Consider the following 16,057-nt stretch of genomic DNA (forward strand, 5'->3'; position numbering starts at 1 on the left):
GTGTGCTTGTTGGCTATAGCTTAAATCCAGTATCTGGTGCTCTGCAGGGACGCGGTACAGGCCAGTTTATTGTTACTGAGCAAATTTACTCGTGGCTTTATAAAGATCCCTCCAAATCAATGTCACGTCTCTCCTCTCTGCCTCCCAGGTACACCCAGCCATGATCGAGGACAAGGGTCACCGTGTGACCGACTACTTTGTGGTGGCCGGGCTGACAGACAAGTCCACGCCCTTGGAGCAGGATCTGTCCGAGACCAAGTCCAGCGGGCCCAAATCCCCCATCACGGACTTGGCCGTCATCAACAGGTCTGCGGGAGAGGCGGTGCCGGAGGGTTTCACGTGCATCGACAGCACCTACAGCGGCCAGCAGGCCAACCTGAACCATGGCAGCCTGAAGAGCCCGGAGCTGTTCCTGTGCTACAAGAGGGCTCGGGGGAAGCCCCCCCTCATTGACATCGGGTAAGTCAGAAGTTTGTTGGTGTCGCTGTTTGTAATCTGGATTGTCTTTATGCCTGCGGCGGCGAATGACTCATTCTAATTGGCTTCACCATCAGTTTCTAGGAATGTGCCCCACTGAGAGTCAACACACCCTCCCCACAAAAAAAAAAATGCAACTTTTGATTAAAGCTCAGTCTGAATCATTCATTACAACATGAAAAGATCTTAAAGTGATAATTTTATATCACTCTTGATGAACTTTTATGACGACAGCTGTAAAATTCATTCTTACTGTGGGAAAGAATTTCCCCCTGGGGTCAATAAAGTCTTAACTAACCAACTTTATCCAATTCCACATGTTAACTGTGTTATTACTGAGATCACACAGTTCCACAGTGCTAGTGAACATGTTGTCAGTGTTTCACATGCACTAAATCACCCTGACGAGGGCCCTCATTGTCGCTCTGTCTGCTTTTGTGAGGTAACTTTGAACTGACTGTCAGTTTGTCACATTCAGAGCGACTCTGATAACAGGATCCAGCATTCTTTCAGAGGTGGAAGGAAGTAGGTGTGTCGGCTGCATCGCTCACCCCCCCCCCCCCCCCCCGTTTCGTCATGGAGTCCTCCCCTCCGGGCCACGCCTCTTGGCTCTCGTCCATCGATAGGAATTTTCCTGCTTCCTCCTATTATCTTATTTCAGGTTGCACCATTTTGATTTATTTCATCTGGTCGAGCGAGCTGAAAGGCAACACGGCATCGCTGCGTTGCATCATCTGCTGCGCTTCATACACATGTTGTCTGTGATAAATGAAGGAGCAGGAATGTTTCATCCAGAGTTGTGATTGCCACTACCTGTAGCGTTTCAGATCAACACACCTCCGTCTTTGTCTGAGGCCTTTTCACATCTCCTGCTAACAAACTGGACTTTCCAGTTACAACTGTTCACTCTGAAAAACTCCTGCAAAGTCAAGCTTAGGCTTAAATCAGAAATAGTTGTCGCTGTACTAAAAACGCCAACACTACACACTCTATTCTGCTTCGTCCTGTGGTGAATTTGCTTCGTTTCATCTCTTGTTAATGCGATTCCCGTGTGCTAACTGTAGCATTTGACTGCAGAGCTGCATAAAACCCTGCTGAAAGGCTGCAGCAGGTTGGGCCGCTGAGCATAAACAGAAGATCGTATGTCGAGTAATGTTTCCTCTTAAGAGGTTGTGCAATCCTGACATATGGGGCGGAGGAAATAGAAGTAACTCAGCTCCTATTCGAGGATTCACAGTCATTGTCGGGCTCCTATGTACTTTTGTTTTTATTCGCTGAAGCAACAAATCAGTCATGCAGTTTAATGAGGCTGAAGGACAGATTACACCAGCTTGTCTTCCTCTCTGTCTGCAAACACAGAAAATATTAAGACTCACTGTAAAATTCATGACTCTTTTATTAATAAATGATATAAAAGGCGTGTTTGTTTTAATAGAAAAGCCATGCATGGATGCTCGGTGCCATTCGTCCAACTGCTAATGGTCAGTGAATATTTTTGGCCGTGTTGCAACACCGGTGTCTTCCTCTGCCATCAGCTGACAGACCCTTAGACCTGCGAGCTGCCTTATTCCACTGAAATAATAAATCAGAAACTAGCAACCTGTAAATCATTCATTCTTCCGTCTGCCTCCTCTCTGCTGTCAGCGCAGCCAGCATTCCCAGCCCCGAGGCTCCACAGCGTCACGACTCACTGTGCCCATTAAGACTCTGTTTTTGTCGCCTAAATGAGAATTTGTTGGCAACTGTACTCCTGGCCTCTTTAGGTTTGTCCTGTGCTCTTTTCAGAGCAAATGGAGTGTTTCAGGACTATTATATCTGCAGTGGCTGGCCCGGACCCCCGCACAAGGTTACAAAACGTGTTTTGGTGTCGTTTTGGTTTAAAAGGGGAGGGGGGGGGGTCAGCAATCAAAGCTCCTGGACTCCCACATGGCATTGTCCTGATGGAAAGGGAGGACATGAAGCGTTCTGCCATTAAAGCCCTGCAGTCATGCAAAAAAGCCCAGCACAGTGGGGCACTGATTACTTTCCTCAGTGGAACTTTTAATAATGCGATACTTCACAGCAGGCGTGATAAGAGAGTGAGTGTTCACTTTTCTTTGTGCTTTTAAGTTGGACGTTAAAGTCTTAACATGCAAGTTTCCCCCCGTCTGGACTCTTGAGTGAGTCAGCTGGTAAATATGTCTGAATCAGATCACCCAGTGAAGAGCAGCTTCTCACGAGGCCTCAGAGGGAAAGCAGAGCTCTAAACAGAGGGACAGTGATGCCGACCACACACTGATACTCCCTGTGAAGCAGGAGAACCAGGGATTATCCCATAGGCCCGCCTCTTGATGGATGGATTGGCAGGAATGAAATGCACACTTTTGCTGTGTGTCTCAAACTCATGGTTCACTGTTAAAAGGGATTATTACATTTAAAGGGATAGTTCAACATTTTGGCAAATTTGCACATTGCCATAATCCCTCATCCGTCATAGCAGTAGGTTCATTACCTTTAATTATCGGTGCATGTTGTTTTGAGATCAGCGGGGCAGAGATGTGAGCTGCTCAGCGAACACAATGGAGGTAAATGGTACAGGTCCCCTGTCCCTCATCACATTTATCAAATACACAATCGAACAACTCCAAAACGCTCACGTTTGTTGTTGTGACCTGCACATTCACCATGCTATGAAATAATCATGTATAATTACCTAACATTGCCACACATGAAGGAAATATTTTCTTGAGTAGCTGCACTAAACGTGCACTTTTGAAATCACTCCACCCAGAAGCCATGTCTGGAATGTAGTTCCGGCTATGCATTTGCCTCGAAAATAACTAAGTAATGGTACATGATTATCTCATAGCGTGGTGAATGTGCAGGTCACATTTTGGAGTTGTTGGATTGTGTATTTGATGAGTTTTGAAGGTCAGGGGACCTGTACCGTTCACCTTCATTGTGTTTGCTGAGCAGCTCACGTCTCTGCCCCGCAGATCTCAAAACAACATGCACCGATAATTAAAGGTAATGAACCTACTGCTATGTCTATAGCGGTTAAGGCAATAGGCGAATTTGCCAAAATGTTGAACTATCCCTTTAAACTTGAACATGTTGATGTTCTTGCAGCGACACTGTTGCATCATCACAATGTGAGTTATTTGTCTCCTGGCAGCAGACTTTGTTTACCTAATAAAGGCCTGGCCTGACAGCAGAGCTGATCCCAGGACAGCAGCACTGTATCTGAGCCTCTTGATTGTCTCTGAGAGTTTTGTAATGTGTGGGTGTGATGTCAGCGGTGCCATCTTAATATCTCACTCTTAATTTAGAAACAGAAAACGCTTCGATAGACTTCCTCTTTACATCTCTGTTTCTCTCCTCGTCCTCTGTCCCTTTGAACGTTATCTCATCTCCATCTTGTCACAACATGATATTTAGCTTTCTGTTTTGCCGTGTTCGCCAGGGTTCTGTACGAGGGCAAGGAGCGTCTGATCCAGGGCTGCGAGGTCATCCAGGCCACGCCGTACGGCCGCTGCGCCAACGTCAACAACAGCTCGGCCACCTCGCAGCGCATCTTCATCACCTTCCGCCGAGCACCGCCCGTCCAGCCCCAGAACTCCCTGGCGGTGACGGACATCTGCGTCATCGTCACCAGCAAGGGCGAAATACCACCGCACACCTTCTGTAAAGTGGACAAGAACCTCAACTGTGGCATGGTACGTCTGGTTTTTATTCCCTCGCCGACACTTTAGCATCATCACTCCCGAGATAACAAATGTGTGACGCCTACGCAACCTTTTTGAACCTTTCAGTGGGGCTCCAGTGTGTTTCTGTGCTACAAGAAATCAGTATCTGCGTCCAACTCCATTAGTTTCAAAGCTGGTGAGTAAAAGTCACTTGATTATATGTCATAACATCTTCTGCCGTCATCTGTCATCTGTTCCCTCTGAGCAGCGTTTGCTCTTTTTTTCATTGGCTCCCTTTTATCATTGTTACTTTATGACTTACCTTTTATTTTATCATTATCATTTATCATTTCATATCATTAATAGTGCTTCATTTATCAGCCTTTAGCTCTGCTTCCTTTCAGATTTATTGGCTCCCTTCCTCTCATTATCCTCCCTGATGCCACAGTCTCAGATAAGAGCACAAACACCAGTGAATATACCTGTAAACTACTTCATGGCCCTGTATGTAAAACATGCTTTCACGTTAGCCTGATTTTATTGTTATTGCAAATTTGACATTTATGAAAAAGACACAAGATAAAAGTGAACACACTGGTCTTTAAAGGTCATTGTGTGTGTATAGGAAATACGCAGTGAGTAGAATAATTAATAGTGTGTGCAGTTTGCAGAGCGGTGTTGCAGAGGCACAGGAAGAGAAATACATAAGTGATAAAACACTTACTAAAATTATGAAAAGGCACATCACAATTTGCAGGAATTGGCTTTGACACACGGTATTTGATGACATTGTTATTGTTATCGATCAGCAACAGGTTGTTGCTCCAGAGAAGTAACACAAATAGACTAAACAACTCCTTTGTACCCCGGGCCATCCAACTGGTATATTCCACAGTGGGTGGAAGGGGAGGAGGGGCTAGAGGAGGAGTAATGCCTACTGCCTGATCACATCCCATCACACTACATCACATCCCACACAACACTACACCAAGATTCACTTTTTTTTTATTATTATTTATTATCTGGTAATTTAATTAACCCTAATTAACCTTTTTATATGTTATTTGCGCTCTTCAGTTTTTTTTGCTGGACCATATTGATATTGATATTTGACATTTGGCACTATTTTCTTTTTCTTTTTTTTATTAGATTTGTGTTTTTATTTTCTCTTTTTTGTGCATATTCTTCTTTCCCTTTCATCTTTTAATGCATGGCGCTGCAACTGGAACTAACATTTTCTGAAGGGATTTGTCTTCATCCATCCATCCATCCATCCATCCATCCATCCATCCATCCATCCATCCATCCATCCATCCATCCATATATTGTTTCTACAATTATGCAGCCTAGTTAAAGGACACAGTACCTGAATTTCCCTCATAGGCTTGAATAAAGTATTTTTCTATCCTATTCGATCCTACAGTGATATAGAAATATGCTATAAAATTTTATTTGGAAGTAGTACAGCTGCCATCAACTATGTTTTGGTCTCATCTCAAGCAGGCGGCACCGTCACTGATCAGGCTGTAGATCTTAATAGTGTTCCTCAGCTGACATTTCATCACTGCCGTGTGGCATTTTCACTGACTGAAGGCTTCCTTAACAACTTGACCTTTGGAATAATTTCATTGTGCAACACACATATAATCAGTGCTTATATAAACGTGTGGACACACACCCATGCAGACACACACACGCACACACACTAGCTTTATCTTCTCTTGCCGGCCTTTTTCCTGTGAAGCGACTGTTTATTCATCTCAGACAACAGCACTTCCTGCCACGCCTGTTAATTGTGTGTCAGCAGGCTTGTTTGGGTATGTGCAGCATGTTCATGTAAGAATGTCAGTGTCTTGTCAGAACTGCATCTCATCAAACAACTCACACTGAGAAGCAGAACAGCTATTCCTCAAAATGAAACCTCACCAATGACTGTGTTTCATCTGTACTGGAAAATACTGATGTCCCTTTGCTTAGAGTTTCCTTTGAATCAATCCTGTATTTTCTTTGATACCGTGTCATTGCTACATCAGCATAATGTGAGTTGACAGTGACATCCACTTTCTCCCTCTCTCTCTCCAGGTCTAATCTTTCGTTACCCGGAGGAGGACTATGAGTCGTTCCCTCTGTCCGAGTCTGTCCCTCTGTTTTGTCTGCCTATGGGTGCCAAGATCGAGTGCTGGGCACCAAACACGCGCGACCCCCTGCCTGTCTTCTCCACGTTCGTCTTAACCATCTCCTCTGGTGAAAAGGTGAGGCACGGCTGTCAGAGATAAAATATTACCAATGAATTCGGCAGAAAAAGAAGATTGCTCCTCGATTTAACTGATTGAAGGCTTCACAAGATATCTACCATGGCTTGGAAACCAGAATAATCCAGGAGTTTGTCCTCTGGTTGCAGGTGTATGGATCAGCCATCCAGTTCTATGAGCCATATTCAGTGGATTTGCTGAGCGAGAAGCAGAAGATCCAGCTGGGCCTGCTCACCACGGTGGAGAAGAAGATGATCCCCAATCGTCCCGTAAACACCAACAAATGCATCTGTCTGCTCTCGCGCTGGCCCTTCTTCGAGTCCTTCCGCAAGTTCCTGATGTTCCTCTACAAGCTCTCTGTCTCAGGCCCACACCCACTGCCTATTGAAAAGTGAGAGCCTCTTCACCACTGTTGTTCATTTGGCTGCCGTGGACACTTGGAAATGATTCAGACATCTTCTACACCAGATTTAATGAGCTGTGTTTGTGTATTTATCTCAACAGGCACATCTCACACTTTATGCACAACGTGTCATTTCCTTCCCCTCAAAGGCCCAGAATCTTGGTCCAGGTGAAAAATCCCCAACCTCCCCTTCCTCATCTCATTTCTTTAATCACAGATCAGAAATATACTTTTGCTTTTGTTTTCATATTTTCCTCACTGTCGACTTTGTCTTTCAGCTCTCAGCACATGACACCCTGATCCTCTCCCAGCCCGTGTGCACACCTCTACCCCTCAGGTACAGCGAGTGCCGCATCGCTTAACAATTTCTCTACAAATGATAATGTTCTGTTACTTTGCTCAAAGTCCTCACACGGACGTGGATTCTTTTCACTTCAACAGTTTTGTTTCCATTCGGGATAAACGTAACTCTTGTCCTTCACCTCATGTTCTGTATCAGTGAGGAGAGTTGAAGAAAAACACTCGAAGGTAGTTCCAGAAGAAAAAATAAGAAGCAAAACTCATTTGTTCGTTTTTTTTTGCCCATTACACTGAAAACAACCTTGCCCATGACTATTATTGAGTTTTTTTCAACTTTCATCAGGCATCCACTCTCTTTGACTCACCTTTTTGCGGCTCTGAAGGCTGCCTCATGTAACACTGAAAACTGAAGCGCCCACAAAAACCCCTGAATTGATATTCAGCTTAATGTGACCAACTGCTGCTGCCTATGCAACTGCAATTTCCAGTTGTTAATGAGGATAGCGCATGAAAAATGAAGTTGATTTCCAGGCGTAACAGTTAAAGCTTTCATGATGGTCGCATTATGTTCTGGAAATGCCTCAAACAATGTAACAACATTTGCACAAACACAAGAAAACTGCCTCGACTAGTGGAAACAGTGGATCAAATAGACTCTTGGCAACCACGAGCAAATAACACTTAATGGGATATTGTCCTAACAATATTAAAATCTGCTGTGCATCCTTAGAAATGACTGTCAAATTGAATCAGTGCCACACACAGTCTCAGAGGAGATTTTCCATTGTAAGCACAGTGTTTTTCTTTTTGGGATCTTTATTAGCTGCCATTGTTTAGATGAGTTTTAAGTTACATGTCCCAGTGTTTCTGTCTTGTTCTTGTCTCTTATATAACTAGCTACATGCCCTAGTTTTAAAGCCTTAACTCCATCTATTCACTCCTTCCTCTTATCTTCTTCCCATCCTGAGTTCATTATCTCATCTGTCTCCTCTGTGTTCTCCCTCCCTGTCAGTGGGGCAGACTACGGCACCCTCCTGATGAACCTGGGCTCAGAGAACTGCGCCACGCTGCTGCACTTTGTCCTTCTGGAGAATAAGATCCTGCTGCACTCGCTCCGACCCGCCGTGCTCACTGGAGTGGCCGAGGCTGTGGTGGCTGTGAGTAGACCGGCTCCACTGTCCAAGTTTCACACAGTCGTGCAGAAAGAACTTCAGTGACGTCTCCTGATTTCCATCTGCTTTAAGTTATCAGTTAAATTCAATTTACTTTTGGACCAAGTCTGTAGTTCAGGAGAAGTTTGAAGTATTCTAAACATTAAAATACACGCCATGTGAAATTACAAAATTATTTTCAAAATGTACAATGAACCCTCACAGCCTCTACACCGTATATGTGATGCGAGCAGCTTTTGGTGCCTTATGTACTTCAGAAAACAATTTACTGATTTACTGTATCTTTTCATTGCCAACTTTTAAGGTGAGGAACACATAACCAACACCATAAAAGCACACAGAATTATCACAAATGATGCTGACAAGTGAAAAAAAACAAGTGAATTCTAATAATAGATAGACGGATAATAATAATAGTTGTAGGAAATGCTAAGTGATAAATACAAAAAAACAAACAAGAATCACAAGTTCATTTTTGTTTGGATAAACCAGTTCTTAAACAGAAATATTAATACCACATCATCTGCATACATAAACAAGCATAAACTTTAATGTTGAGAAAGCCAAAAACACGTCCTGATCATTACCTGCATATGCACACACACACACACACACACACACACACACACACACACACACACACACAGTCATCATTTGGATTTCGTCCATTTCTTCAGGCATTTCATCATAAATCACTATCATGCCCTCAGTGAATCATCAACAGCTCATATTTTCCCATGCAGACAAAATATGCTTCTGACATAGTTTTAACATTAAGAACTTAACACTGATATAAACCGTCAGCTGCCACCATAGAGCAACAGCGACATGAGCGCTACAGAGTTCCTTTGGAAAATGTTTGTAGCTTTTTGCATTTTTGCATGGTGACAGTGTGTGTACACACTCACACATATATATATATATATATATATATATATCGCAAGAAACACAAAAATGGCGTTGCAAACAAAATAATTCTCAGAAAAATGTGGATATAAATCCTCTGTAACAATCACCAGATGAGTCATTATCCTGAGAGAATAAGGCACTAAATGTCGTCCGTTGGGTTACACCAGATTCTACATTGTGTGTAAATATTAGTAATGACACCCTGTCTATCATTATAGTACACAGTTATATCTCACTCTATAATCACAGTCGCTCTATCATCACATCTCAAAGCTAAAACCCGTTGTCATCATTCAATCACACAACATCAACGGTTAGGGTTAATTATAGGCCATAAAATGTAGGTACTGGACCCGCCTGACTTTCTCCCTACTCCCTGTTGCAGATTCTCCAGCTCCATGAACACAACATTTTCAATTATGTCTCTACAAATACTCAGGATGTCACAATCCCCCAAAATCCCCTGAGGCATTTGGACTGTCACGTTACATTAACAGTTCAGCTGACAATATGGAAGAAGGTTACGTAACTGAGATCGTTGCCCAAGTTTAATTCTGTAGACGGTCTTTTTAAGTTCAGAGTAGTGATCAGAACTCATGTACCTCTTAGCACCATTTTGGATGTTTGTTTTTCTGTTTTGACTCAATGTTTCTCCCTACCCAGGGTGTGATGTAAAACCCCTCACCACTGTCTGTCTGTCTGTCCTCTCCCTCTCGTCTCTCCTCAGATGATCTTTCCCTTCCAGTGGCAGTGTCCCTACATCCCACTGTGCCCACTCTCTCTAGCGGGCGTCCTCAACGCTCCGTGTCCATTCATAGTGGGTGTGGACTCCCGCTACTTTGACCTTTACGACCCCCCACCAGATGTTGTCTGTGTGGATCTGGACACCAACACTATCTACCTGTATGTTGTGCCTCGTCACTATAACCCATCTCACCACCTGCCTTGTACAGTATAAATATTATTATGCGACACAGCTGAATAAGTCGGTTACGTTGTGTGTTGCAGGTCGGATGAGAAGAGACACAACAACTGGAAGAATCTCCCAAAGAAGCCCTGCAAGAGCCTCATCAACTCACTGAGCAACTTACACCACCAGCTGGCCACTGGTATGAACAGCAGCTCCTGTTTAAAGTGGACAAAATAACAGGAACACCTTACAACATAATCCAGCTAAAAACAGCAACATGTACACGTGTGTAATGTAGAGTAAAGTCTTTATCACAGTCAAAAATACCCGGTCATTATAAGCGTGTCAATACCAGGGCCTTTGTATTGGTTTATATTGTTTTGCAAAGTCTGCATGATATATTGTTCAGCACCTGTTGTTGTCTATGAAGCCATGAAACTGAAATGTAGTCAAAGGTCAGACAAGTATAATTATACAACTTAACAGGTCGATAGATCATATTGGTTTATTAATAACAGTGACCTTTATTTATTTATTTATTCATTATGCACCTTTCAAAATATAAAAATTATAATTAGGCAAAGTAAGATAAGATAGTCTAAAAGCACAAGGTCTTAAAGAACAATAGAGATAAGTTATGCACTGAAACATTGAGATGCTTTTCTTTTATATGATTATAACTGCACATCTCTTCTCTATGTTAGACATAAAAGTTGCGTGGAAAATAAATGTGTGCAAAGACTAAAAACATTTAACCTGAGCAACAGAATCAGAAGGAAGAGTAGATTATAGAAAAACGTTATTATTTCATTATGTAATCAGTAATATTTCAAACTAACCAACAACTGTTTACGCTTTGTCACTCAAACAAATGCGTAAAAATACCCTTTTTTCCTTTGTGTTTCAGTTTCAGTGCGTCAGACGTCGCAGGAAGGCTCAGCGGTGGACATGACCCCCATCGAGGCCGACTTCACCTGGCACAAGAAGAAGACGGCGCTGGAGATGGAGATCCAGGAGGCTTTCCTGCGCTTCATGGCCTCCATCCTGAAGGGCTACCGCTCCTACCTCAAACCCATCACGCAGGCGCCGTCTGAAAAGGCCACAGCTGCAGACTCCCTCTACGACCTGCAAGGTGAACCAAGGGGATTGGGAGCTTACGTGAAACACAGTTCTTTTATGAAAACAAAAGTCAAAAGGATAACGTGAGAGACCCTCTAGATGAAGTATTGATTCTGTTCATGAGGCAGCCTGCTGCTTTAGAACCTGGATTTGTTGATGGCTTCCTGGCTTTGTATCCTATGCATAATTTACAGCCTTTATTCACCTAATGTTTAATTTTATTGACATCTCTATTTCAAGGAGGGTCTCAGCTATTACTCAGCTTAAGTGTGTTAGAGATCAATCACCTTTCCCATGGGCTGTAATAAGAGATCACTAATGCTTGTTGCTGGGAAACTGGTCTTTTACAAACCAATTTAGACGCGCCGTGAAGGAAAAGGCTTTACTCGTATATCTGAACACTTTTCAAAAATGGCTGCACATTGATTTGATTGACTGAGGTCACGCAGGGATGGTAAACACACAGGAGAAGAGTCGGATGCATATTTTGTGTATTTCTTTTTGTTTTAAGTGAATACAGAAAGACTGGCTTCTATGATAACCACAGACCTGCCTTTTCCTTCCTACAGGGTTTCTCAAAAGCAGAGACAGAGCCCACCAGAAGTTTTACTCCCAGCTCACCAAGACCCAGATTTTCATCCGCTTCATCGAGGAGTGCACCTTCGTTAGCGACAAGGACACCGGTTTGGCCTTTTTTGACGATTGCGTGGAAAAGGTGATTAACCAAACCTCAGCGTCGGCCTGGCTTCGCGTATCTACACGTCGAGCGCTGGCTTCTTGTTGTTTTGCGTTTCCTCTTCCTCTGGAGGGTTTTCTTTCCATAAACAAGTCTTTTGTTTTATGTTGTTTTATTGGCAAAATAACATTTGTCTGCTGGGAGACTAAGGAAGCCAAAATTTCCTCTGATTCATTCTTTTCCCTTTGCTCCATTTCCTCTTTTTGCAGCTTTTTCCCTCTGATAAAATCACCGACAAGGGCACCAAGGTAATCGCTTCCACTGTGATCAGATTTCCTCGCGCCTTGCTTCTTTTCTGTTTGTGTCTAACTTTAAAGGGTAAATAAATTGACCATTTTCTCCCTTCGATAAACGCGTTCACCGAGGGGCTCGAACACTTCCTGCTTTTCTTCTATCCTTGAAAATCCTAACTACAATCAAACAAGCATGTTTAACTTCCTAGTTAGAAAAGAATAACGGAGTGCGATATGCTTGTAGATGTTTACTTTCTGCCATCGGAGATAGCGTGTGCCGTTTTCAGTGAGGCTAATGCTGTGGATGTGATCCTCACTGCAGGTTGAGGGAGAGTCATCTGAGGACACCAGACTGCTGGAGCTGGATGAGTCTCAAAAGAGTGAGCACACCGTGTTTGTCATGCCCCCCGAACCTCCGCCTGACGACGGATCCCAACCGGCTATCCGATACACGTAAGTCCTTTTTTTTTTAACTGCAGGTTGTTAAAACTTCAGTAAAAATTGATGTATTTGAATATTTTCCCATCGATTTTTCACCGTCTCTCTCCTCCTCCAGCTATAAAGGCTTCCCCAGATTGCAGATGGATCTGTTTGACCGTCCAAGAGTGTTACGACCAGCACTCAGCAGCAGAGCAGCGGGGGCCAGTTTGTCCAGCAGCCCTGCACTGTTGGCAAAGAGGACAAAGCAGGTGTGTGCATCCTCACACAGTCAGACACTCTGTTCCTGTGTTAATTTTGTTGGCTATCTTTCAATTTATTCTTAGTCTTAGTCTTGTGTCAAATGCCCGTCAATCTTTTTTTGGTCTTTGAAAGCAGATTGACTGTAATGTTTATCAAAATTATTCTAGTCAAACCAATAGATTCATTTTAGTCTTTTTCTCACTCATTTCACAAGATTTATGTCATTATTACCTGATGAAGTAGCTCCACATGTTGCCAAAGATCCCACCAATTTAATTTTTTTAAACAGATGCAGCTACAACATCTCAAATAAGGATTTTCTTTTCTCAAATAAAGAAGTTTTATCTTTTATTGTTCGGTGTGTTTCAGGCAGGAATACATTTATTGAAACACGGGTTAACACGTGAAATGTGAAATGTGTATTGATTGGCAGCACGTTTTACCAGAGAAGCTCTGTTTGTACTCGCCGCATTTAGCACAGACAGCACCTGTGTGTGTGTGTGTGTGTGTGTGTGTGTGTGTGTGCTCCTCACTCAGACACACACACACACCTGGCAGCAGCGCAGGAGGAGAAAAAAACTGACGTGCATCCAGTGAAGGCACTTTTTGGATTGTAATTTAAAAGTCTCTGACGAAAAAATAAAGAGACATTTTATTAATTTTTATTAGGTAGATTTCGTCTCGTCTTTTTTCTTCAACAAAAAATGCGTGTTAATTTCGTCACAGTCGGTGTTTAAGGGCATTGATTTCGTCTCGTCTTCGTCTCGTTTTCGTCATGAAAAAAAAAAACATCGTTGATGAATATTTCGTCTAGTCTCGTCTGACAAAATGAACACTACGGTCTGTTCACGGTGCTACTCATCCTCCGTCTGCAGCGTCTTGTGCGTCTGCTTTGTTAAAGAAACGCCTCACGTGTTGTGTCTCCTCTATCCAACAGGAGATCAAGTTGGCCTACAAGATGGCAAAGCGTTTCTACTCCAACCCTCCGCTGTGGGCCCGCTGTCTGTTCAGTCACTGCTACAGCATGTGGTTCATCTGCCTGCCGGCGGCCGTGCGGCTGGCCAAGTCCAAGAGCCGCGCCATGCAGCAGGCGTACAACGTCCTCCTGAAGATGAGGACCACTGAGGTGGAGGTGCTGGACGAGGTACGGTCAAAAAACATGTGACATTTTGGTTTATAATGACTCAAATCTTCATAGTTTAATCTAGAGGCTTCATTGTGTGATAATACTTTTTGTTAAATTTTCTAATCCACGCATTAAGGTTCATGTTTCCTTGTCTCTGGCTGTAGGTGTGTTACAGAGTGGTGATGCAGCTCTGTGGTGTGTGGGGTCTTCCTGTCATGGCTGTACGGGTCTTGGTTGAGATGAAGAAAGCCGGAGTACACCCCAACGCCATCACATATGGATATTACAACAAGGTCATATATCACATAACATTCTTATATTATACCATACAATCTAAAGCCACAATAGAAATTAAAAAAAGCTGACCTCCTGTGTCCTCATCCTCCACAGGCCGTCTTAGAGAGCCCGTGGCCAAGCAGAAACCGCAGCGGCCTTTTCATGTGGACCAAGCTTCGCAATGTGCTTCGAGGAGTGGCCCAGTTCAAGCAAGCTCTCGACCGCACGACTTCCGAGAAGGGACTTGCACCCAGCACCACAGGTGGAAATTGAATATCTACCATATGGTCAATATTTTCTTTGCATTTCTCCATTTTTCACACTCATTTTCTGTCCGTGTTCTCCTGTAGCCGCATCAATAGGAGGATCAACCGCCTCAGACGCCGACTGCTTGAGTCACGGAAGCGCCGATAGCTCCAACGAGGTCAACGGTGAGGAACGGAACCTGTTTGCACACAGCCACAGCATGGAGGACACAACGGACAACCACTGTAGTACAGGTAAACCACTCCCTGGAGCTGCCACGCTGAAATATTTTCACAGCTTTGAAATGTTTCATACTGTCACTAACAGTCTCAATAGAGCTCAGTATGATGTAAACACATTCCCAGTTTAAGTCATAGTTATCTAAACCAGTCAGAATGGGGAAAAGGAAAAGACAAAATGATTGAAGTTAGACACAGGCTGTGAAAAATCTCCTTTAAATAATATGCTCTTTGAAATCCAGTTCTACCTGAGTGCAGCATGGTAATGTGATTCTGTGCTTCACAGGGCGGCAATCGGATCAAGGCTACGGCTCCAAGGATGAGTTACACCAGGAGCTGACAGAGCATTCAAACACAGCTGTGCTCTCTGCTGAGGAGAGGAGCGCTGCTAAAGCACAGCGCAATGGTGAGAGAAGCTTCCTCTTTTCACATGCGTTATGTATGTATGCACGTTGATGCTGATGTGTTATTTATTTATTTATTTATTTTTTGCACAAACATATTTAAAATAATAAAATAAACAATTATTAATGATTGGATGTGTAAACCGGTATGAAACCCGAGAGGGCTTATATGAAAACCTCACCCATGAAGACAATAAAAGACCACAATTGTTACAAACAATGGCAAAAAAATAAGAAACAATTAAATGATAACAAGAATGAGTAGGAGAAAGAGGCCATCAACTGAGTGATTATACAGTGAATATGGGAAGGAAAAATAAAGATACATACATCATTGAATAATGTAAAACAATAAAGATACATGCTGAGCAGAGTAGACAATAAATAAACATAGAATAGAATAGTAAATACTTTATTAATCCCTAGGAGGGAAATTCAGATCGTCCAGCAGCTTACATAAAAATGATATGATATAAATGCTATAAAAAGTAAACGTGTATAACCTAATAAATGGCATAACTTAACTATAGATGACTTATTATGTTCAATGGTACATAGTTTGGCTGAGAGCCTTTTTAAATGATGTTTAATAGATGATTTTTTCAGATAGTCAGGTAGCTGATTCCAGAGACAGGGACCGTGTTAACGTATTGCAAATTGCCCAAGAGTGGATCTAAAGAAGGCAGCGTGGAGATCGGAAGAGTTTCATGTCGAGTAGCTGTGGACTTGGTTGTTTGACACAATTATGTGTTGACTGTGTTTTAACCCAGGAGGCGACATCGCTGGCTCGGTGGACAGCGCAGTAGCAGTGGCAGAACCCCCCAGTCCTGTCGATGTGATCTCACCTGTCCCCAGTATTGTGAAGCTGTCCACAGGAAGCTTTGATGGTGAAACAGGTGAGGAGGAGGA

The 16,057-nt window shown here is 43.0% G+C and overlaps 1 protein-coding gene across 2 annotated transcripts in view; it reads left to right on the top strand.

The window, feature by feature from the left end:
- The window catches only part of dennd4c (DENN/MADD domain containing 4C), a 39,445-nt gene that overhangs the window by 15,490 nt on the left and 7,898 nt on the right, over positions 1-16,057 (top strand). Inside the window, exons 2-22 of one of the 2 annotated variants that reach the window (XM_085806236.1) lie at positions 149-459; positions 3,920-4,172; positions 4,269-4,338; positions 6,225-6,394; positions 6,544-6,785; positions 6,899-6,965; positions 7,076-7,134; positions 8,110-8,254; positions 9,906-10,081; positions 10,187-10,287; positions 10,996-11,220; positions 11,777-11,922; positions 12,153-12,191; positions 12,499-12,629; positions 12,733-12,865; positions 13,795-14,001; positions 14,148-14,276; positions 14,374-14,521; positions 14,610-14,759; positions 15,031-15,150; positions 15,919-16,044. In XM_085806236.1, coding sequence (XP_085662362.1) covers positions 161-459; positions 3,920-4,172; positions 4,269-4,338; positions 6,225-6,394; positions 6,544-6,785; positions 6,899-6,965; positions 7,076-7,134; positions 8,110-8,254; positions 9,906-10,081; positions 10,187-10,287; positions 10,996-11,220; positions 11,777-11,922; positions 12,153-12,191; positions 12,499-12,629; positions 12,733-12,865; positions 13,795-14,001; positions 14,148-14,276; positions 14,374-14,521; positions 14,610-14,759; positions 15,031-15,150; positions 15,919-16,044 — 3,136 coding nt within the window. In that variant the 5' untranslated portion in view covers positions 149-160. The remainder of the gene's footprint in view (positions 1-148; positions 460-3,919; positions 4,173-4,268; positions 4,339-6,224; positions 6,395-6,543; positions 6,786-6,898; positions 6,966-7,075; positions 7,135-8,109; positions 8,255-9,905; positions 10,082-10,186; positions 10,288-10,995; positions 11,221-11,776; positions 11,923-12,152; positions 12,192-12,498; positions 12,630-12,732; positions 12,866-13,794; positions 14,002-14,147; positions 14,277-14,373; positions 14,522-14,609; positions 14,760-15,030; positions 15,151-15,918; positions 16,045-16,057) is intronic. The other variant, XM_085806237.1, reaches the window with a different exon arrangement.

This window comes from Trachurus japonicus, chromosome 18 (assembly GCF_045865225.1).
Source record: "Trachurus japonicus isolate A0001 chromosome 18, Traja_1.0".
Taxonomy (NCBI): Eukaryota; Metazoa; Chordata; class Actinopteri; order Carangiformes; family Carangidae; genus Trachurus; species Trachurus japonicus.